The following is a 22351-nucleotide window of genomic DNA, read 5'->3' as shown; positions in this document are numbered from 1 at the left end:
TGGAAGACAGAAGAGTATGTGGAGTGAAGGAGGTGAGAGGTAGGAGAGTGCGTGGAGGGAAGTAGAGAGACGTCAGAGATAGCAGAGTGTGTTTATTCTGAGATGTGAGAGTTAGGAGAGTGTGTGGAGAGTAGTAAAGTGAGATGATAAGGGGCAACTAGGAGAGGTAGGCAGGGTTGAGTCCATAGAGATTCTTGAAGATGGTGAGTGCTATCGTGAAATTGATCTGGCATTAGGGCAAGCAGAGGGCTCAATATTTAAAAGATGTGGTTGCGTTTATGGGTGCAGGTGAAGTGTTTGCCAGGGGTGTTTCCCAGGAGTTGAGTCAAGATGTTACAAATACATGGATGAGGGTCTCGCCAGTGGCTGGGGTGAGCTACAGTGGTTGCGGGAGATGTTACTCAGAATAAAATGGGGGTCATTGTGTCCAGCTGGGTGGACACCACCATAACTCTCCCCTGACGAAACACGCACGGTTCACTACCAAATGCGACAACATACACGGAGGAGTTCACTGATGGAACTTTGTCCAAATCTTTGAAGGAAATGTGAGCTCATGAATCCAGTCTGGTTAAACTCAGGATGGATCATAGGCAGTCTCGCCTGAACGTTTCAAAACGGTGCAGATGTTCCTTTGGAGAGCTCAATGTCTCGCAATCGCAGAAAAGGGAGGGAATAACTGCGTGGAGCAACAGGCCAGATCGTTTCCACAAATTGATATACAACCAATGAAAAGATAATGCGCATCGACTGATTCAGAGCGAGACTTCGGCTGCCAAACTGGAGTTGCTCATAAGCACACTGCCCAAGTACGGAAACTTCTCCACTCTCTCCACAACTGCCCCATCATATATAGGGAGTTGAGGGGGTGGAGTGTTTGATGGCACAAAATACCCAGGCAGGTGCTTTGTTTTTTTGTGGCGCTGATGGCAAGACCCCATATCTTAGTAGCATGCTCTAAAAACCATGACGTTACGATCATGACACAAGCGGTCTTCATCGGGCAAAAGGGGGGTTAGCCTCTAAAGGCAAACTGTTTATAAAGGTTTAGGGATGTGCGTAGCCCAAGTGTGTCAACAGCATGGGCGGGGCAGCTAATGTTAATGTGGAAAAAAACCCCGACACCAGCAGTAGGTCTACAATAATCAAAGGGCCGCCAGGCAATCATTGCACCTCGCTCCACACATCCGCACTGCTGATGGTGGAGTTTGACAAGAAAACACAAATCAAGTCATGACCCAAAGTGGTTGATGACATCTTTCCATTGATTGCTGAGCTAATGACCATCTTATTGGTTGAAATTGTGTCTATATATATGGATGGCTTCATGAACGAAACTTTGTTGATAGCCAGTAGGCTTGCAAAGTACCATCGTCTTCATTAATCGAACTGACGAAACGGTTTTCCTTAAAATGTTCTGCTTCTAGACCACCCAGATTATATGGCTTACCAAAAATCCATAAAGAAGGTACATCCCTTCGTCCCATCGTCTGCACCATTGGCTCACCCACCTACAAACTGGCCCCATAACTTTAAAAACAAACTCTTAAAATAACATACAGCAATTGTACAATGTTCAACTTTACCTCAGCCCGGATGTTAAAGTAACGGCGGCTATGTTTGCACAGGGGCTCGATGCAACAATGGCAGCCATAATACAGGTTTTTTTTTGGGGGGGGGGGTTAGATCGCGTAAATATAAATGTGGTGTCGTTTAAACATGCCAGCACCACCCGACACAGCCAATTAGTAAGGTTTATCACGTAAACAGAACGTGCCAACTCGTTACTAATACAGCACTAACCGGTGTGGCAGCCATTTTGTATCGGGATTGTTTTTCTGACAGCTGATTGGCCGGTGGAGCACGAGCGATGACGTATCCATAGCAACGCTATTTTTTGTGTGTAATTGTATGTGGCTAGAGCACAGAATTGTTGTGTTTTGTGTGGAAATGCGTGCAGCCGCGGTGCAACAGCAACTTTACCTCAACCACAGCCCGCATGTTGAAGTCACGGCCGATATTTTTACACAATGATTCGATGCAACAATGGTAGACATAATACAGGTTTTTTTGGGGGGGGGGGGGTTAGATCGCGTAAATATAAATGTGGTGTCGTTAACCCCACCACCACTCGACACAGCTAATTAGTAAGGTTTATCACGTAAATAGAACGTTCAAATTCGTTATGAGTACAACACTAACGGGTGTGTGGCAGCCATTTTGTATCGGGATTGTTTTTCTGACAGCTGATTGGCTGATGGAGCACGAGCGATGACGTATCCATAGCAACGCTATTTTTTGTGTGTTATTGTATGTGGCTAGAGCACAGAATTCTTGTGTTTTGTGTGGAAATGCGTGCAGCCGCGGTGCAACAGCAACTTTACCTCAAACACAGCCCGGATGTTGAAGTCACGGCCGCAATTTTTACACAAGAATTTGATGCAACAATGGCAGACATAATACATGTTGTTTTTTGGGGGGGTTAGATCGCGTAAATATAAATGTGGTGTCGTTAAACCCACCATCACTCGACACAGCCAATTTGTAAGGTTTATCACGTAAATATGTGCCAACTCGTTACTAATACGGCACTGACCGGTGTGTGGCAGCCATTTTGTATCGGGATTGTTTTTCTGACAGCTGATTGGCTGGCGGAGCACGAGCGATGACGTCTCCATAGCAACGCTATTTTTGTGTGTAATTGTATGTGGCTAGAGCACTGAATTGTTTCGATTTAAAGCTTTCGTGACTGCAGGGATTCATCTTCTTGGATTCTTTCGGTAAAGTCACGTAGAAGGGAAGTAATAAAATAATAAAAATAAAACATATTATTATTTTATTACTTCCCTTCTACGTGACTTTACCGAAAGAACCGAGAAGATGAACACTGCATTGTTGTGTTTTGTGTGGAAATGCGTGCAGCCGCGGTGCAACAGCAACTTTACCTCAACCACAGCCCGGATGTTGAAGTCACGGCCGATATTTTTACACAAGAATTCGATGCAACAATGGTAGACATAATACAGGTTTTTTTTGGGGGGTTAGATCACGTAAATATAAATGTGGTGTCGTTAACCCCACCACCACCCGACAAAGCCAATTTGTAAGGTTTATCACGTAAATAGAACGTGCCAACTCGTTACGAGTACAGCACTAACCGGTGTGTGGCAGCCATTTTGTATCGGGATGTTTTTTCTGACAGCTGATTGGCTGATGGAGCACGAGCGATGACGTATCCATAGCAACGCTATTTTTTGTGTATAATTGTATGTGGCTAGAGCACAGAATTGTTGTGTTTTGTGTGGAAACGCGTGCAGCCGCGGTGCAACAGCAACTTTACCTCAACCACAGCCCGGATGTTGAAGTCACGGCCGATATTTTTGCACAAGGATTCGATGCAACAATGGTAGACATAATACAGGGTTTTTTGGGGGGGGGGGGGTTAGATCGCGTAAATATAAATGTGGTGTCGTTAACCCCACCACCACTCGACACAGCCAATTTGTGGGGTTTATCACGTAAATAGAATGTGCCAACTCGTTACTAATACGGCACTAACGGGTGTGTGGCAGCCATTTTGTATCGGGATGTTTTTTCTGACAGCTGATTGGCTGATGGAGCACGAGCGATGACGTATCCATAGCAACGCTATTTTTTGTGTATAATTGTATGTGGCTAGAGCACAGAATTGTTGTGTTTTGTGTGGAAACGCGTGCAGCCGCGGTGCAACAGCAACTTTACCTCAACCACAGCCCGGATGTTGAAGTCACGGCCGATATTTTTGCACAGGGATTCGATGCAACAATGGTAGACATAATACAGGGTTTTTTGGGGGGGTTAGATCGCGTAAATATAAATGTGGTGTCGTTAAACCCACCACCACTCGACACAGCCAATTAGTAAGGTGTTTGTCACGTAAATAGAATGTGCCAACTCGTTACTAATACGGCACTAACCGGTGTGACAGCACCGCTAGTGGAGCACGAGCGATGACGTATCCATAGCAACGCTATTTTTCGTGTGTAATTGTATGTGGTTAGAGCACAAAATTGTTGTGTTTTGTGTGGAACTAAAATCTCAAGCCTCAAATTGGCCGTTGTAGTTGCATAAATGTTAACCCATACGATTTACAACGTATTCTTGTACAGGGAAATTTTACTTTTCACGTCCATACGGCGTAAAGCCGTTTCAATGCGGGCAAAAACAATGTTTTGTCTATTCGTTTGTGTTTCTCCCTTGTGATGGAACTTTGTAGGATGAACTTTGAGATGTATAAGGGCACGGATGACCAATAATGTCTGTAACAAAGGGGTTGAGAGATACGATAAGTCAAAGAGTATTTATTTGTTTGTGTTGATATGAGCTAGTGCAAATCGTCGAGTTAGGATAAGTCATTATACACCTGCAGCCATGAGATGTATAAGGGCACGGGTTGAGGGCCTCCCCACTCCATGCTGGCCGTAGGAGCTATATACCTCAGAATCAGAATATTGATTAATACTGGAGGAATCCGATGAGCTATAAAGCTCTTTTTTGTTTTACAGATGTCCAGTCGGGACGGGTAAGACCTTTACAACAATACAAAAACATGAGGTTGTCGCCCATCGAATTACTACCCAGGCTTTCGTGACTGCAGGGATTCATCTTCTTGGTTCTTTCGGTAAAGTCATCACGTAGAAGGAGGATAATAAAAAAATAAAACATAATAAAATAATTCTCACGACGTTTCGGCCACAACGCAAGCAGCCGTCTTCAGGTGGAGAACAGGTCTGTCGAGAAAATAAATACATTTATTTATATTATTATTCTATTAAATAAATAAAAAGTATATTATTATTTATGTATTTTTATTATTTATTATTACCTACGTGCCTTTACCGAAAAAACCTAAGAGTAGGAATCATTGCAGTCACGAAAGCTTCAAATCTCGCTTATAAATTTTGATTTAAAGCTTTCGTGACTGCAGGGATTCATCTTCTTGGTTCTTTCGGTAAAGTCACGTAGAATGGAAGTAATAAAATAATAAAAATAAAACATAATAAAATTATTCTCACGACGTTTCGGCTTTACCGAAAGAACCAAGAAGATGAATCTCGCTTATAGTAACTACGAAATGTACTGCCGTACACCAATCTCAGTTGCGGTCGTAAAGACTACGCTCTGTCGTAAAACCCCATGCCTTGTTCGGAGGAAATCCGCTTTACGGCACCCTGCCAGGCGACCCACGGGCCTAAAGTGACGGTAAGAGTCTCGGTGTATCTTAGTCTCCGACAAAATATAAACAATTACAACATTTACGTTTCTCTCACGCGTAGCAGCTGCGTGGCATTACAGCTCGTAGAGCTTAAGGCTCGCGTCTAACGAGCGAAAGAGTGAGATTTAATGACACAGCTGCGATGCTAAATCTGCTGTTTCACTGTGCGGCCTTGTGTGGGCTCGAGATTTTATTGCAACCACAGCGGCGGATAATGAATGAATTAGTGGCCGATTATTGATAACTGATTGTAAATTGGTGCGAAATTAACGGGCAGTTAATGCGGGATCGGCATAAATATTCGCGAGGAAAACATTAGCTATCGGATATGTTGGCTAACAACATCGTCACGAGAAGTTCAATGGACATGGCCTGCATGATTAAAGCCTTAAGTGACATTAACGAAGGGTTCGAAGTGGGGTTAAAGATATCTATGGGCACAACAAGACGCGCGAAACAAGTGTCGCTAAACGATTGTACATCGTTGTCTTAGGGATACAGCTAGAGACGCTGCGCTAAGAATCCGGCTGCCCGAGTTCGATTCGGAGACAATTGTCTGAACCGGTTCTAGCTTCCCCTAGGTCCTTGACACGATGAATTAAGAAACAAGAGAGCGGTTTTTTAGTACTTTTGGGAGGCTGAACCTAATAACGAAACTTTAAATACCAATGTACCTAAAATAAGCACATATTTTAAAAGAGGCCATATAATGATTATTATTATCTGCTTTGACACTTGCATCAGGAAACCTCTGCAGTACATTGACAAATACATATACAATTCTGACAAGTGAGCATAGAAGCAAGAAGAGGGGCACGATTAAAATTACACTTGAGGCAGAAAGAGGAGGAACACGTTGATTGGACAACATATGCAGGTTATTCACATCATTAGAACTGTCAAGAACAAAAGCCAACGTCCACTAGGGAGATGGAGCGAATTTAGTCATTTTATGTTTAGAAGCTAGATGGATTCTTGGCTCGTGAGATAGGCATGATATTTTGGTGGCCTTCATCCGGCAGTGGATAGATGATGGGTTAGGAGTACGCTTATTGCTGTAAATTGGCTGTACTATTTTTCCTTGTATTTTACACGTCATCGCCTCCACACATGATCATTGTAACAACGTGTATATTCTTTTTCATTAACCTGGACATCTCTTTCTTTACAGACGTGTGATCACTGAACCGCCAACATGGTAGGACGTTCATGATGTTTTTGTTTTATCATAAAACCGCATTTACACGTATAGTATATGATTGCTTTGTTGATGGTGGAACAGGTGGTGGTGATCGTGGTGGTTGCTTGATTTGTTTATCAATGTCAGCCTGACATTTTGACTAACATTTTTTGTTCTCTGTCACTAGTCTCGCAGATATGATTCCAGAACAACAATATTTTCGCCGGAAGGTAAGAAAGAGCATATTTAATTTACGTGGAAAAAATTTTCCTTCAGTAATTGGTGGAATCTTCTTTTAACCATATTCGTTAGCAGAAAAAAACATAGACCTGTTTGTGTGTCCCAATACAAATTGCCTCTTAATACACTAAGTACCCAATTGGATGATTTAAAAATCAAAGGAACAGAGGCCTACTGTGGCCAGAGCATTAACCTATCCCTCTCTCTGCGTGCTGGAGTAAAGTAAGTGACGGCGGAGGGCGGTGTGCTCGCTGTGTGCAGGCCGGCTCTACCAGGTGGAGTATGCCATGGAGGCCATCGGCCATGCGGGCACCTGCCTGGGCATCCTCGCCACCGATGGTGTGCTGCTGGCGGCGGAGCGGCGCAACACGCACAAGCTGCTGGACGAAGTCTTCTTCTCTGAGAAGATCTACAAGCTCAACGAGTGAGTCGCCCGCAAACCGCTTGTTGTTGTGTTTAGTTTGTTGGCCTTCCTCCGCACCTCCCGATTAGCATGGTTGGCTACGTAAGGTGCGAAATACATTGATGGGGTGAGCAAATGCAACAGCAACACGAGATTTGGACGAGCGGCAAATGTTTTTGTGTGTTGGAGAACTCCTCCTGAACCACTCCACCTATGATACGTAGTTTATGCGTATCATTTTATTATTGGTCACGATGCTACTTATCCTCTCTAAACTCTTACAATAGCCTGGCACAAGACCTGAGCCCCATTTCACAATTGTGAAACAGAAAGGCACGTGCCATTTGGAGAAGGGTAAATGCAGGGGTATAAGGAGCTGTAAGGACCAGTGTAACCGTTTTCAAAATCGGTTACCGGTTGTTGCTTAACAACGCTAGTGTATACTGGTGTCTTACGAGGATCAGGAAAGTATCGTGTGTCATTACGTTTCCCCGTCCGTGGGATAGTCTGTCTGATAGTTCTGTTGCTGTGATGTAAGTTAACGGTGGGCTTAACACTCTATAACAAGTCTTGGCAGTAGTAAAATGGTTATCATTAAGTATGCTTTGTTAGCTGTTTCACGTGGAACATATATTTGCTTATGTTGTTGATTTTTCTTTGTTTATCAGGGACATGGCGTGCAGCGTCGCAGGGATCACGTCTGACGCCAATGTCCTCACAAACGAACTCAGGGTAATCGCACAAAGGTAACTCCTCCGCTCTTGTCTAATATTTAGGCAACCCCCATTCTATGGGAACCTCATTTGCCAGTAAAAATATGATAATTGGTTTTTTTACCCTTCTCTCTGGCAACAAAACTGACACCTTTTTACAAGGAGTCATGTTTGCATAGACCGCAATACCTGCAGTCATAATACAAACAAAAGAACATAACTCTGATAATGTGCACTGTCCTTGAAGGAAAGTTGTCTCGGGTGTGGACCAATCAACTTCAAGGACAGTGCACATTATCAGAGTTATGTTCTTTTGTTTGTATTATGACTGCAGGTATTGCGGTCTATGCAAACATGACTCCTTGTAAAAAGGTGTCAGTTTTGTTGCCAGATAGAAGGGTAAAAACCAATAACCCACATTCTTTCGCGCATCATGTCTTAATATTTAATATGTTCATATTTTTTTTATCAAATTAGGTATTCTCAACGTCAAGTGGTCATCATGGCCAATTCTGTTGGTGCCACCATACCTCAACATGGCTTTGTTCGTATAGATCCCATAGTTGGTTGAAAGTCGCCACCCAACCATCAACAAGCTATACTACAGTCTCGTCGCCACCAAAATCTGTATTTATGTTTTCAAATTGTCAAAACATTGTTCAAGAGACCAGTCTTAATTGAATCGCCACCGCCATCTGGCTCTAGGTCTTCCTTTTAGTGGCCTATTCCTAATCCTGGTTATTCCTGGAACTATTCACAAAGTAGCCTGCCAGCATTAATGCAAATGAATAACATTTGTCTTTCACAATATCTTCAGTTGTATGGGTGAGGACATTTTTGTCAAGTTCCATTTGAAAAGCGAGTTAATGATAATTGTGTTTGTTTCGTGAATCCCACAGGTATCTGTTTCAGTACCAAGAGCCGATCCCTTGCGAGCAGCTGGTCACAACACTCTGCGATATCAAACAAGCCTACACACAGTTCGGAGGTATGGCATGCCAAAGACGATGGAGCAGATCCACTTCAAATCCTGTTGCATACATCAAAACATCAGAGAGGCTACTATCGAGAGGAGGCCGTTTGGTCCATTCAGCTCGCTTGGGCAGGAAACCACAGACAAGCAGGAAGGCAGCCAGAGACTGCATCCAATAATTTCCCAAGCTCTGGTCTGTTAGTAGGGGGGATACTTGCTATGTCAATTTAATATTTTTTTTAAATTTGGACCATGACACTGGTACACATTGGCCTATTCTTGTAAAAGACGTCCTGTGATCGTAAATGTTCACTGTCAGTGAAGCAGATGGCGCGTAGTATTTTATATGGTTATTACACCCATAGTATTATTCAGGGCAGCCGCTGAATTCAAACCACGAACCTCTGAAACAAGCGTCGAACGCGGTATTGGCTGCGTCACCGCCATGATGCATATGAAATGATGAAAATGTCGACTGTCACCCCAAATGCATGCGTTTCCTCCCAGATCAGGCACATTGCTGGTGATTGTTGTGCGCAACGATGGTGTGTGAATCGCTGGGTAATTGTGATCCGAAACATTGTGTTTTTCCTGCGAAGGCAAGCGGCCGTTTGGCGTTTCCATCCTCTACATGGGCTGGGACAAGCACTACGGCTACCAGCTCTACCAGAGTGACCCCAGCGGAAACTATGGAGGCTGGAAGGCCACCTGCATCGGCAACAACAGCGCGGTCAGTGCGGCACCCCTGTCAAGCGTGTCAATGCTTACTCTGCGCAAAACATAATTCTTCCACCTCCCACTCACGATATTGTCTCCATTCGACATCATTGTCAGTGCTGTACCCTCCGGCTTGCATGCTTGGCAACTCAAGAGGGGGCGATCATGTTAAGACTTCAGTTGTTAATTAGTTGTGCTGTCGACATCATGCAAATAATTAAAGTTTAACAAGGTAAATAGAATCAGAGAGATCAGGATAGAGTATAATTTGCAAGAGTGGTCTGTGTCACCAACATGACAAAAGCAAAATAAATAAAAATTGGAACAAAAAAACTGCATCATATGATGAGGAGGAATTGAAGATACAGCAAACGCAATTCCCTGCAGCGCAAATCGACTTGGGCAGATCATCTCCGGGTTGAACAGAACAAAGTACACAACTACGCTGCGGAAATATTAAACAGATATAGGGTGACTATTATACTCATGAGTAAACAAATGATATATACGTCAAAGACATCCATTACGAACCCTCCAGCTATCATCAGCCATGTTTTTGTCACCTTCAATAGCTGTCCATTGTGCACGTATTATCACGTTTTTTCCAGTTGTGTCCCTCCAACCAATGTCACCAATTGTTTACCGAACTTGCAGCCCGTGTTATTTGTTTCGCTAAGGTCACATACTTTCACGGGCAGTATGAAATCAAGTCACAGTCTTTGTGCAATGAAGTTGCATGGTGCATCAAATGAAGCAGCAGGACGCATCTGGCCCATGGACCATAGGTTCCCCACCCCTGGTCTAACGTGAGCTGTCTGTTCCCCCACCACTCAACCTGTTGCAGGCATCCGTGTCGATGCTGAAGCAGGAATACAAGGAAGGAGATATGACCCTCCAGTCTGCTCTGGCTCTGGCTATCAAAGTACTCAACAAGACCATGGACGTCAGCAAGCTCACGGCCGAAAAAGGCACGCGTTCTTCATTCGTTTTCGTTAATTTTTTCCCCCAGTGTCATTCTCATTGTGCCATTGGCCTAGCGTTGTCACAAGACAAAATAGATTTCCGCTTTACGACACGTACAATTTGGATTGACGTAGTGTATACATTCGACCGCATCGCAAGATGCTGTTTCAGAAAAAGTGGGCGTACCGAGGATAAAGGGAAAGGTCTTCAGCTTGGCCCTGAACAGCCACAAGGAGTCAACATCTCCAAAGGCTATGGAACGTTAGTTCCAGACCATATGACTCAATTGGGATGACACATAGCAACCAGACAGCAATAATCGCCCCCTACTGGTAGACATACTTAATTGCAGGCTATAGTGCTAAATCAGCTTGTCCACGGAGGGACAGATGTTTCTGGGGGATGCTCCTTTCAAATTTGTTAAGTAGAGATTCTATGTAAGTCGCGTGTAAAACACTATGAGACGCCCTGGCATGAAGTAAGGTGGCTCCAGAGTGTGCGTGGAGGGGACTAGTGTGAGATAAGAGGTAGGAGAGTGCGTGGAGGATCTTGAAAATGGTGAGTGCGATTTTTTAATTGATCAAGGATTGCATTAGGAGCCAAGTGGGGGGACGGGTATTGGGGTGATGTCTCATTTACAGGAGCAGGTAAAGCGTCTAATCGTGGAAAATAAATCTGGGTGGCTGCAGGTCACTGCCTTGCCAAGTAATCCCATGTGGAATACCAGGTTTCCAGGAAGTTACTAAGTCGTTAAGAAAATGCACATTATAATTACGTAATCATATTGCGTTTTTAACTTGTCCTTGCCTTCGTTTCCCTCTGCAGTTGAGATCGCCACCCTGACTCGGGAGAACGGCAAAACCAAAATCAAGGTTCTCAAGCAGAAGGAGGTGGAGGCCCTCGTCAAGAAACACGAGGAGGAGGAGGCCAAAGCCGAGAAAGAGAAGAAGGAGAAGGAACAGAAGGAGAAGGAGGGGAAGAGTAGCTAGAGAACACGTATGCGTGCAAATTCCCACGGTGTCGCCACTGAAGCACAGAATGTCCTCAAAGAACCAGGCTAATTCAGCGGCGTGCTGGGGTTGCCCCAGTATATAAATGCGTTTTCTTATTAAACAAAAAAATCTCTGTTATTTTCATGAAGACCAAATCGCTCCCAATGTACAGCTGGTAAAGATATTTATATTGCTGTTTATGTGAAAGAACGCAATATAAAAGAAAAGGGGGATAAAAAAAACGACACTGAAACCCCACTGAAAAGTCACGATCAATTCCGGCACACATTAATCCGTTGTCGCTGCAGTAGTTGCCGTACGAAACGCCGGCAGCGGACTGGGACCGTGCCGATGTGTGATGCCTGCACTCAACGTGGCGGCGCAGCGTCGGGAGTGTGATTATGTCAACCCCGTTTGCAGGAAATCGATTCAAAAGCAACTGTGTCTTCACATGAGAAATCTAACAATATTGCACAAACAAGTCAATATTAACGAATGAATTTCTTGGAGTATAACATCGGCTCTGGGTGATCATTAGAATATCGGTGGTCACTTGGAGCGAAATGTCCTGCGTGCCAAACAACACGCGGCACGACCCGGGAACTGACCGGCGAGCCGTGCAGCACAACCATCCAACCTTACACAGTTGCATTTGTGGATTTGTGTTTTAACTTTTTGGGTCAAATTTTGGGGGGCGGCAGTGGTGGGAGGGGGGTTGTGTGCTCGGGAGCAAGTGAAAATAAGGAGACACACCTTTCTGAAATGGCCATGCCTGCCTCGTCCCAAAACGGTAGAGTTTTTTGCGCTTGTTTGACTTCGAAATGTGTGCCCAGATGCAGTTGGCTTTAATTAAGGTTCATTGTTGACTCGATGTGTTGTCCCGTTCCAGCCAATAAAAGTGAGATGGTGATATCACAGACTTTTGATGTACCCTTCAATAGGTCTACTCACTGAATGGTTTCTGGATTGCAAGTCAATTGTGCAAAACATTTCACCACTGTGGCAGTTAAAATGTTAACGTGTTGTGTAGAGTTCTCCAGATATTAATATGTGTGGCAAACTGGTATTAATCAGTAAACAAAAATTATTCCGTTACCGGAAATGCAAAAACAAACATTTAACCCTTTTATGAACAATGTAAAACCAACCCAATCGGTCGAAGGGTGTCCCAAAACTTGAGACAAAGGAAGTTTAAAAGTGCCGCAGCGATGGCTCTAGGCATGAGCACAGGAATAGGATGCTAAGTAGTTTAATGGACCCAGGATTCATATAAAAGTTACGAGTGAAGCATAGCTCAAATCCTGCCTACATCTCAACACGTCCATTTCCTCTGCATCTTCTCTCATCTATTATTTCTACGTGTCATTGACATGTATCTCATCTCGCTACATCTCTTATGTGATCTCACTCAAGAGTATACATTTAAAGGGGGGGGGAGGGGGGCTGCAAAAATAATGTCTGCCTAAGAGCCCCCGAGTGGGCGACTACCACCACCCGTCATGCATATGCATGATTTTTCTTACTCAGCCTTGAGTGTTTGAAAGTTGACGGAAACTGACAGCAGTGGATAGGTAACTCCACACCAACGCGTCTTGAACTCCTTACGACCCACCGCTACTGTACGTCACTATGTTTGCCACGCGTCTCCTCTTCACCACACTCGGTGTTTTGAATGATGGCTATGCACAGGTTGGCCCAAAAGTCAGGACACAGGGTGATTTCATTTATCTTAATGCTGGCATTAACACATTTTCTTAATTTAATGTGTTGTCTATATGAATATCTTATGTTTCTTCTTACTGTGGGGTCACCTCAAATCCATCATTTACAAGACTCGACTAAAAACCCAGAATGAATTGAGACGAAACTATTGATGAATGTAAAAAAATTACATCTGAACTCTCAAAAAAAAAGTTAATTCCCAAACGAATTCATGTTTGTAGAAGTGTTAATACTGGTAGGAACGAAGTGGACCAGACCACCCATAGATTAATGTGTCCGTCCGTCCGTCCGTGAGAGGGGTAGTGTTGAGGGTGGTGTTGGAAATAAAAGACTACGAGTCTTTAAATCTCACAGCGTTTCTTGTCAAAACAATCACTTTTAATTAACGTTACACTAGAATACAGTATTTTTTTCTTTAACTCCTCTATACCCGGTCGATATCTCTGTACCGGTACTAAGTATTATTCCTACCAGCCCACCCCGCAGGGTCCTGTTTTAAGTCAGTTTGAACATATGTTAACATGGATTAATAGCCCTATGTGATTTGTTAAAAGAAACAATTAACACGTGTGTCTTGATATTCGGGCCAACGGCGTCATTTGTGGTGTGATTTTTTCTTATTTTATTTTGGCAAATTTGGACCACTCTTGCAAATGACGTCTCCAGATATTTAACATCCACCGTGAGCGAAATAGTAGACTTCGTAAAGTGTTTAGTTAATACGCACTATAGTATTCATCAGAGCGGCCCGCTGGATCCGAACCGAGAACCTCTGCAACAAGCGGCGAATGTTGCCGCAATAGCTGGGTTACGTCGCCGCCCTACAAAGAGGGGCTCGCCACTCATCGATTGGAGATGGCAAAGGAATTGACGGCTGGCAAAGGAAGGGTTCTGCGATCGGCAAACTCACTACGCAGTTGGGTGGGCTAAACTCCAGGTGCAAACCCCCAGTGCAAATAAATTGTGACGAGTCCCAGTGCAAGGCTGACGTTCTCCATACCTCTTGAACTCATCAGCACGGGGTAACTGGATGATAAACGAATTAGCCGGGTGTGTGGTTTCACCGACAGCTGACATTACCACTGCTATGTTGTTCTACAAGAAACCTAACTCTGGAAATGCCGGTGACCTGTAATACAACCTTTTTTTAAACGTGGGGTGCGCCCTTGAATGTTGTACATTGCGTTTACGCCCTGCTCATTGTTGTATCGACTTGCTGGGCTGAGTTCGTGGGTCGTTGCGACGCCGAGCGACGGTGGCTACGCGGCACGTAGCTGCCTGTGATCCAGCGCTGGTGTGGAGGCAGCAGCAGCAGCAGCGAGGGTTGGTGAATCACGCACAGATGTCGTGGAACTCCCTTCCCGTGGGCGTCGAGGAGGGGTCCGTACACTGGCTGGCCAGGAGAATGCAGTCGAGCAAAATGTGAATGTTCATCTGTTCCATCTTCCATTCCCGTGGGTATCGAGGCGGAACAGTACATGTGGACCAGTCTGTTCCATCTGTATGGGATATAGTGTTGCCCCCATTAACGCATGGATTTTTTTCCGGATGTTCCGGTGTCATTAATTGGCCGATAACACCGTAATATATATAGGCTCGCAGAGCTCAGCGCCCGGCTGCTGCCTTTCCCACTCGTCTGTGGTTGTCTTTTCGAGAGCGAGCGAGTTGACATTATTATTTACGCACCCGGCAACGCGAGTTTGATTCCCGTCCACGGCTAGTTACATGTTAACCTTCACCTCTTATTATCACGGTTGGCTGCGTATGGTACGAAAGAAGTTCAACACATCTAAACCAGTCCTGAGCCACCCTTTCCCCAATACACACTGACCAGCGTGGTGAAGTATGGTGAAACAACCACCTACCTGCAACACGGTGTGGGGAGGCCTTCATCCAGCAGTGGATTAAAAATAATTGACTTTGCATCAGTCAGCTGGAGGTCACGCGGGGTAATGCACAGAGCAGTGGTGCTTCTGGCAGTCACGCGCAACGCGCAGTGGCATTAAGCGCAATTCGCCTTGCGGGAAAATACTCAGCAAATCAAACACGCCGAGAAAATGCTTTTAAACAGACATTGGGTGTTGACTCTCTGATGTACAATTACACAGGCACCTCCATGCCAATATTGAGGTCTGCTCGCCACAACGAGGGTGCTTCGGGAGAGAGAGTTCGTGCAGTTGTGAAGGAGCGCAGACCGCAGTGGTTTACCAAACGGTCCGTAGGGCTCACTGCTTATCAGAGATGGCAAAGTCATTTATTTTTGGCAAATGAAGCCTCTGAGATCACCAACCCAGGCTCAGTCTTCAGCACGGACATCGTGTATACCCCCACGCCCCCCACCACGCCGCTGGACCATGTCCTGTGCGATGCTCGTCTCGAGTCAAAGGGCCCGCACGATATTTAACCGCGGACACCACTGCTCACCTTGTAGGGCATCGGCCGTGTATGTTTGGACAGGTCACATGTCAGCAGGTGACCTTTCAAAGGGCGCGTGTACGGCCTGCAGGACTGTAAATGCTAAACCCAGGGGCTCTCTCAACCCCACTGACACAGGTGTCAAACATTTCATATTTACGGCTCACCTGATATTTTGGAGTGACTTTTGCAAATGTGCATATCTTTGCGTGCGTGTCAGAGGCAATGGACGGCGTCTTAATGCTTCGGACGTTCTGCTACGAACTCGCCGATCCGAGTTCGATTCTTGCGCACGACCAACACCGGTGACGATTACCTGAATCGGTCCTGGGCCTCCCCGAGGTCAACTCAGCCTGAAATGGGCAACCTGGTGCGGTGTGTAAAAACCGCCACTAGGGAGACAAAGGCGGCCGGGTGTGGTGCTGGCCACCCACCCCCTCGTAAGCCATATCGGCCTGCATAGGTGCCCGCTAACAGCACTTTCCCCTCCAGTCTATTTTAGGCTAAACTGAGGATTTTTGTCAGAGGCAATGAACGGAAGAATGGCTTGTACGTTCTGCTATTAACCTGGTGACCTGAGATCGATTCGTGGTCATGGCTGACATCTTGTGCTGGGTCACTCCGAGGTCGACTCAGCCTTGCATTAGAACCTGGCGCTTGTTTTAGTAAATGCATCATTCGGGCATCAAAGGCGACGACTGGGCGTGGTATTGGCCACGCAACTCCCTCGAGTGCCGGTCCGGCCTTAATAGGCGCTCGCGAACAGCCCTTGCCCCAAGTGTGCACAGCTACGCAGGACGGTGTTTTTGTGTGCCTGGGTGTGTGTGTGCGTCAATCCGAGTTGCCCAATGTTTGGCGTTTCTTTGTGGCCATGGCCCTGAAAAAGGAAAAGTGGGGGGAGGGGGGGGGGATAGCTTTGTTTGTAAAGTTCACAAAATACAAATACCACCAACCTCCCTATTCTCCACCGTGGGTTAATTGCAAAGCGTGGGTGGTGGGAGTAAAGAGTGGGTGTTGTGTTGTCCAGGGTTTCTCAAACATCGCCCCTCTGTCCTTTGACACCACCGTGGAGGTTTGCATCTCTTTCTTTTTTTGTGGTTTTCCCAAAATGTTATCGGGTGTCACGTGACACGAATAATCCAATCGGATTTCTTGCAGAGGAGTGCAAGCCTTCGTGTCAGAGAAGAGCCCGAGGAAGTGGACATCACAGAGCTTCTTATTCAGTTTTAGTTTCATTTATTTGGTATGGCCCTGTGAGCCATTCGGCTCTTGAATCGGGTGCAACCGCAACAAACAAATAACATGAACAAGAAAACATCTTAAAGTGACTATGCGCAAACAGAAAAATCCAGGAAAAAACTGCAAAATCTTCCAGAAAAAGCACCGTACACCAACGCTGTGTGCAAATCTCAGTGGGATGCAAGTCAAATAACAACAACCACAAGACAACTTAGATTAAAGCCATTAGTCTAACACCGTACTACAACAAACAAACATGGCCAAACCAAAAACACTTTTCGAAATCACCAAAATAAAGCCATAAAAGCAATGTAACAGGACTTTCACACCCACCATGTTAATCAAATAAATATTTAAATTCTGAGAGCTGTAATTTAGCCAAAATTAAGTACACAGCACTGTTTGATCAAATTTTACGTGGTTTTATTTTGTATGTGCAGTCGTTGGAGACCGGGCTAAGATTATTAAATCACCACACTTGATAACCAAGTTTATTCGCAACTCAATCTATGTGAGTCTATGGGGTCTCTATCTGACTCAGTGGGTTGCTACATAACCCAATGGGTCTCTATGCAAGTCATTGGTGACTCGACTCAGACCATTAACTCACAACAATTGAGAACCAGGTTTAACCACGGGCGGCTGAAACACGGATTCGAACCCAGGTTTGCAATGGTGCTGGCTCAGCGTCTCTGACCTCTGACACACCTGCCGCATTTTTGTTTTAACTATTAACGTGCACCTGCTCTTCGCGAAGTGAACACGTCATTCTGAGTGGTGTATGTCTACAAGTAACCATAGCGCCTATAACTAAACAACATCACAGTCTGTTGGCGAGCATGATAAGAACGTGCGTGGAGGAGGACGTCGTATAATAGACAAAACGTTCTTTAGGGCGGGAATTTAACACAAAAATGACACGGTACAATTATTACATGTCTAGCCAAAGGTCAGCGAATGGCTTAGGGGCGAAATCTAAACGCAGACGATGGTGGTAATAAGACCGTAAGATAGGTCACCTGAAGGATGTGTTGACTTTAACAAGGGGAAGACCTAAAGTGGTGGTGGAGCGGTAGTTCCCGGTGATCCGAGTTCGATTCCCGCTCATGGACAACACCAGTGGCGATTATCCGAATCTGGTCCTGACTCAGCCACAAATTATCAACAGCGATGTGTAAACATAAACTAGGGAGAACAAAGGCGGCCGGGCATGGTACTGGACACCCACCCCCTCGTGTGTCGTGCCGCCCTTCAAAGTTTCTCGCTAACAGCACTTGCCCCAACAGTCGGTTGAAGGCTCGGCGGGGCGTCTATGTCTTTGGTAGGGTTGCCACCTGCTCAGGTTTTCCCAGGATCATCCTCTTTTTGGTGACGCAGCTGCAGTCGTGGGAAATTCGTCAGTCTTCCCACCACATTACAAGTCTCATATTTTGTCAATTGTCGAATAATACAGCACGCAAGATCAAAGCGTCAACGTGCAGTTCTACCCTCTGCTGCTTTTGTAAGATATTTTCGCCATAGCACAATAATAATTTACTTATTTATCCAGGAAAATTACACAGAGCAATGTTACTTTTTTTTCAGGAGGATCCTGCTTGCTGGTTCATTTGGTTTTATTTTAAGATGGGGGTTTCCTCCCATACAATTAATGATGAGTGTTTATTCTACAAGTGGGAGGAAAATCGGATGGAAACAGATGGAGACAAATTTTTATTTAAAGCTTTCGTGACTGCAGTGATTCATATTCTTGGTTCTTTCGGTAAAGTCACGTAGAAGGGAAACAATAAAAAAATTGTTTTAGATTCGTATTATTTTATTGTTTCCCTTCTACGTGACTTTACCGAAAGAACCAAGAAAGATGGAGATAAGTTCACTTGCCGCATTGCCGTTTGGCGAGCCGGGGATACGACACCTCGACACCAAAATGGAAGGGAGTTTCACAATATTTGTGCGGTTCATCCATCAATACTCGCTGTGATCCACAGCTCTGGTTTAGAAGCCACGTGCATCGTAGCCACCACTCACCCACAGACATTTGTTTGTGTAACCCTGCCGTGGCAACTCTATAGGTGGTGGAGGTGATGACAAGACTGCAGGAGTGGTCCTTGCATGGAGAAGACTTTACGGCGTGTGGTAAGGCAGCGTGAGCGATGACGGTGGTTTTTGTTTGTTTGTTTCACAAGTGCCCTGCTTTAATTAAAAAAAAATCTGCCACATTTGTTGCTGAAATTTGAGGTTTTAACAAAAATGAACATCTCAGATTTCAGCAACAAGGGTCATCAGTCATAACCTATCCACCGCTGGATGAACGTGTCAAGCAATTACTGTCTTGAAAGGCACAATTTCCGATGTATCTCTGATCTCAGCAAGCAGATGTCATCGCAATTTCTCCGTGGTGGACGGGACACCTACCCGTTTACGTTTGATGAAATCAAGAGTTTCAGGTGACCGAGGGTCGTGTTTCAGGCTGCATTGCCAACAGGAGACAAGTGACCATACTTCACCACGCAGTCAATTTGGGGTTGGACAAGATACACCAGCTGACCATACTTCACCACGCAGTCAATTTGGGGTTGGGCAAGATACACCAGCTGACAAGGGGGGAGTGGCGTCACTCACTCAGGTGGAGTCGTGGTCTCCAGTGCCCCCTACAGACCACCCCCTTGCTGGTCATGCAGTTGGGTGTAAAGTGGGGGTGGGGACATTTTTTCTTACTGAGAGCCAATTAGGACCTTCAAAATAACTTGTGTTATTATGAATACACTTGTTAACCCAGGATAGCTTCACTGAGTCTCTTTTTCAGGAGTGTCCTGCCAAGTTTTACCAATATTGCGATAGTAATCCGAATTGAGCAATGTACATGTATAATGTTTGCACCAACAGGATGTCCGTCTTGGCCAATACAATCGTTAAAATGGGTATGGGGGCTGCTGCAGGAGGAAACCGGAGGACATCCATGCAGAACAGGGGGAGAACATACAAACTCCTTACTCACTCTGCAGAACATGGGGATTTAGCATTCGCCAGGATGGTCGGCGTTTGCCCAGGAAAGGACGGACAATCGATGCTCGCCGCGACCAAGGGGTCTCCGGGAGAGGACCAGCTGCTGCCACTGCAGGGTGGGTGACTCAGTGATCCAAGTCTGTGGCTACGTTGTGTTTTGGTCGGGGCACCGTTGAAGACGCCAGCCAATCCCGAGAATGTCACCGTGTGGAGTCACTGCGTTGAGTTGTTGAACGTGCGGTTGGTTGGAGGCGCCGGCCAAGTTCCGACACTGTTGTGGTGGCCCTATAACATTGAGGGAATTGCATGGGTGAGAGAAAATGTAACCGAACTGCTCTTTTTCCATTATTAAAATAAGAGCAATCCTCACAGTGTCTTTATTTATTAAGGGCCGTCTGGTATTCACCACAATGCATTGCAGCTCTTGAAATATAGATTTTTTTATTTACCGAATTTGAAGAAAATGGCTCTTTTTTAAATCCTTTATATTAAGTTCACTTGCTTGTGTGCTTGCGTGCTTGCTTGCTTGCTTACGACCGTGTAAATCTTTCGGTCGTTTTTTAACCCACTTCCCGTGATCCAATCGAGCTGACATTTTGTACACAGACTCGTTGTGCGTGACAATTAATTTTCGTGAAAAAAAATTCAAAAATTTTACACTGTTTAGGGATTTTTTAAAAATATTTAATTACCAATTGCTTAATGGTGGCAGACAATCATCTGACCCATAGGTGGCAGCCATCTCAAGCCAGAGAACGAGAGGACTCTAGCCGCCACGCATATAAAGGATTTAGAGTGAAAAACTTTGTTTTTACGGGTTATACTTGTTTAGTGGCCGACCCCTCTCCCCCCTGGTCCAGAACTATCGCTCAGCACCGCCACGCGGTCTCCACGTGCTACATCCACGTGAAGACCGCGTTGCCTAAGCCACGTGGCTCGTCAGCCCTCTCAGCGATTGGACGCTGGCTCACCCCTCCGCATTGCCACTGTCCAATCACAGCCGCTGCCCTGGACACACCCTCCTAATGTCGCGCGCTGATTGGCTGGCGTTTCACAACTCCCTCGCCCCCTGTTACACTAGAAAACGTCAAAACACGTTGCGAAGTCAATAATAACGCTATGTGCGTGTGGCCTCTATAGGAGAAATATGATGTGACGTTTCGAGTGATGGCCCTTCTTCATAGCACATACATGGATAGGTCAGAGAGAGGGTAGATATTAATAGTGGGGTTGCTGCACGTGTTTATTCCAAGTATTAAATACATTTTTGGTGAGCATTTTTAAATAGGCAAAGTCATATAGATAGGTTCAAAAACTAATAAAATAAACAAAAAAAACTACGACGCCTGATGACGGTCGATTGTGTTGCGATCGAAACGTCGTGGTTTATTATTTTTTTGGGAACTACCAACGTGACTTAAATAATACCCATAAACTCCCTTAGCGGGGGCTTGCGATTGGCTGAGAGCGCCCGCCTAAGGGCGTCTCCGCCTAAGCGCGATTCTGATTGGTTCCCCTCCACGCATGTGTGACGTCACGCCGACGCCTAAAATTGCGGCGCCATCTTGCGTAGGGGATCACCGTCGTCCGTGGGAGCGGTGGTGCAGCGGTTAGCGCACTAGCGCTCCAAAGATCGATCAGAATATTCACGCGTACTGCGGGAATCCGACGAGCTACGAACTCACGCGGCCCATGTTCGATTCCGGCTCACGACCACTACTATCTGAACCGGTTCTGGACCTCCCATAGGTCGACTCAGCCTTAAATGAGTACCTGGGTGCGGTGCGTAAAACACCACCACTGGGGGGGGGGGGGGGGGAGACAAAGGCGGCCGGGCGTGCCACCGTGCCGGCCTGCTGCTCGCTAACAGCAGTCAATTATCACGAGGCCTACGACGGGAATTAAAAGTGTCCCGAATAGTTCGTCGGCTTCCGCAAAGCACGTGCGCGGCGCTCTACCCTGACCAAGATGGCGACCGGAAGAGGCTTCGATGACGGTGGTGGTGGTGGTGGCGAGGGGGGGGGGCGAGAGGGGGGGGGATGTTGTTGTGGTGGTGGTGATGGTGGTGAAGATGACGGTGGGTGGTGGTGGTGGTGGCGAGGGGGGGCGAGAGGGGGGGGGGGATGTTGTTGTGGTGGTGGTGATGGTGGTGAAGATGACGGTGGGTGGTGGTGGTGGTGGCGAGGGGGGGGGCGAGAGGGGGGGGGGATGTTGTTGTGGTGGTGGTGATGGTGGTGAAGATGACGGTGGGTGGTGGTGGTGGTGGCGAGGGGGGGGGGCGAGAGGGGGGGGGATGTTGTTGTGGTGGTGATGGTGGTGAAGATGACGGTGGGTGGTGGTGGTGGTGGCGAGGGGGGGGGCGAGAGGGGGGGGGATGTTGTTGTGGTGGTGATGGTGGTGAAGATGACGGTGGGTGGTGGTGGTGGTGGCGAGGGGGGGGGGCGAGAGGGGGGGGGGGATGTTGTTGTGGTGGTGATGGTGGTGAAGATGACGGTGGGTGGTGGTGGTGGTGGCGAGGGGGGGGGGCGAGAGGGGGG

At 46.1% G+C, this 22351-nt stretch overlaps 1 protein-coding gene across 3 annotated transcripts; it reads left to right on the top strand.

The window, feature by feature from the left end:
* Window positions 1–3367: 3367 nt before the first annotated feature.
* Window positions 3368–12350, top strand: PSMA4 (proteasome 20S subunit alpha 4). 3 transcript variants are annotated; one of them, XM_061573008.1, is made up of 9 exons: window positions 3368–3406; window positions 6426–6452; window positions 6622–6664; window positions 6936–7098; window positions 7746–7823; window positions 8690–8778; window positions 9363–9493; window positions 10325–10448; window positions 11269–12350. In XM_061573008.1, the coding sequence occupies exons 2-9, from the start codon at window positions 6450–6452 to the stop codon at window positions 11430–11432; spliced, it is 795 nt and encodes a 264-aa protein (XP_061428992.1). In that variant the 5' UTR covers window positions 3368–3406; window positions 6426–6449; the 3' UTR covers window positions 11433–12350. The 3 variants fall into 3 exon arrangements, with proteins under 3 accessions (XP_061428992.1, XP_061428915.1, XP_061428840.1); XM_061572931.1 differs by lacking the exon at window positions 3368–3406 and adding an exon at window positions 3690–3807; XM_061572856.1 differs by lacking the exon at window positions 3368–3406 and adding an exon at window positions 5136–5241.
* The last annotated feature ends 10001 nt before the right edge of the window (window positions 12351–22351 follow it).

Source organism: Lethenteron reissneri, chromosome 1, assembly GCF_015708825.2.
Source record: "Lethenteron reissneri isolate LAM-NWPU_2019-01 chromosome 1, ASM1570882v1, whole genome shotgun sequence".
NCBI classification, from domain to species: domain Eukaryota; kingdom Metazoa; phylum Chordata; class Hyperoartia; order Petromyzontiformes; family Petromyzontidae; genus Lethenteron; species Lethenteron reissneri.
The sequence above is the reverse complement of the archived record's forward strand: the minus strand, read 5'-3'. Positions and strand labels throughout refer to the sequence as shown.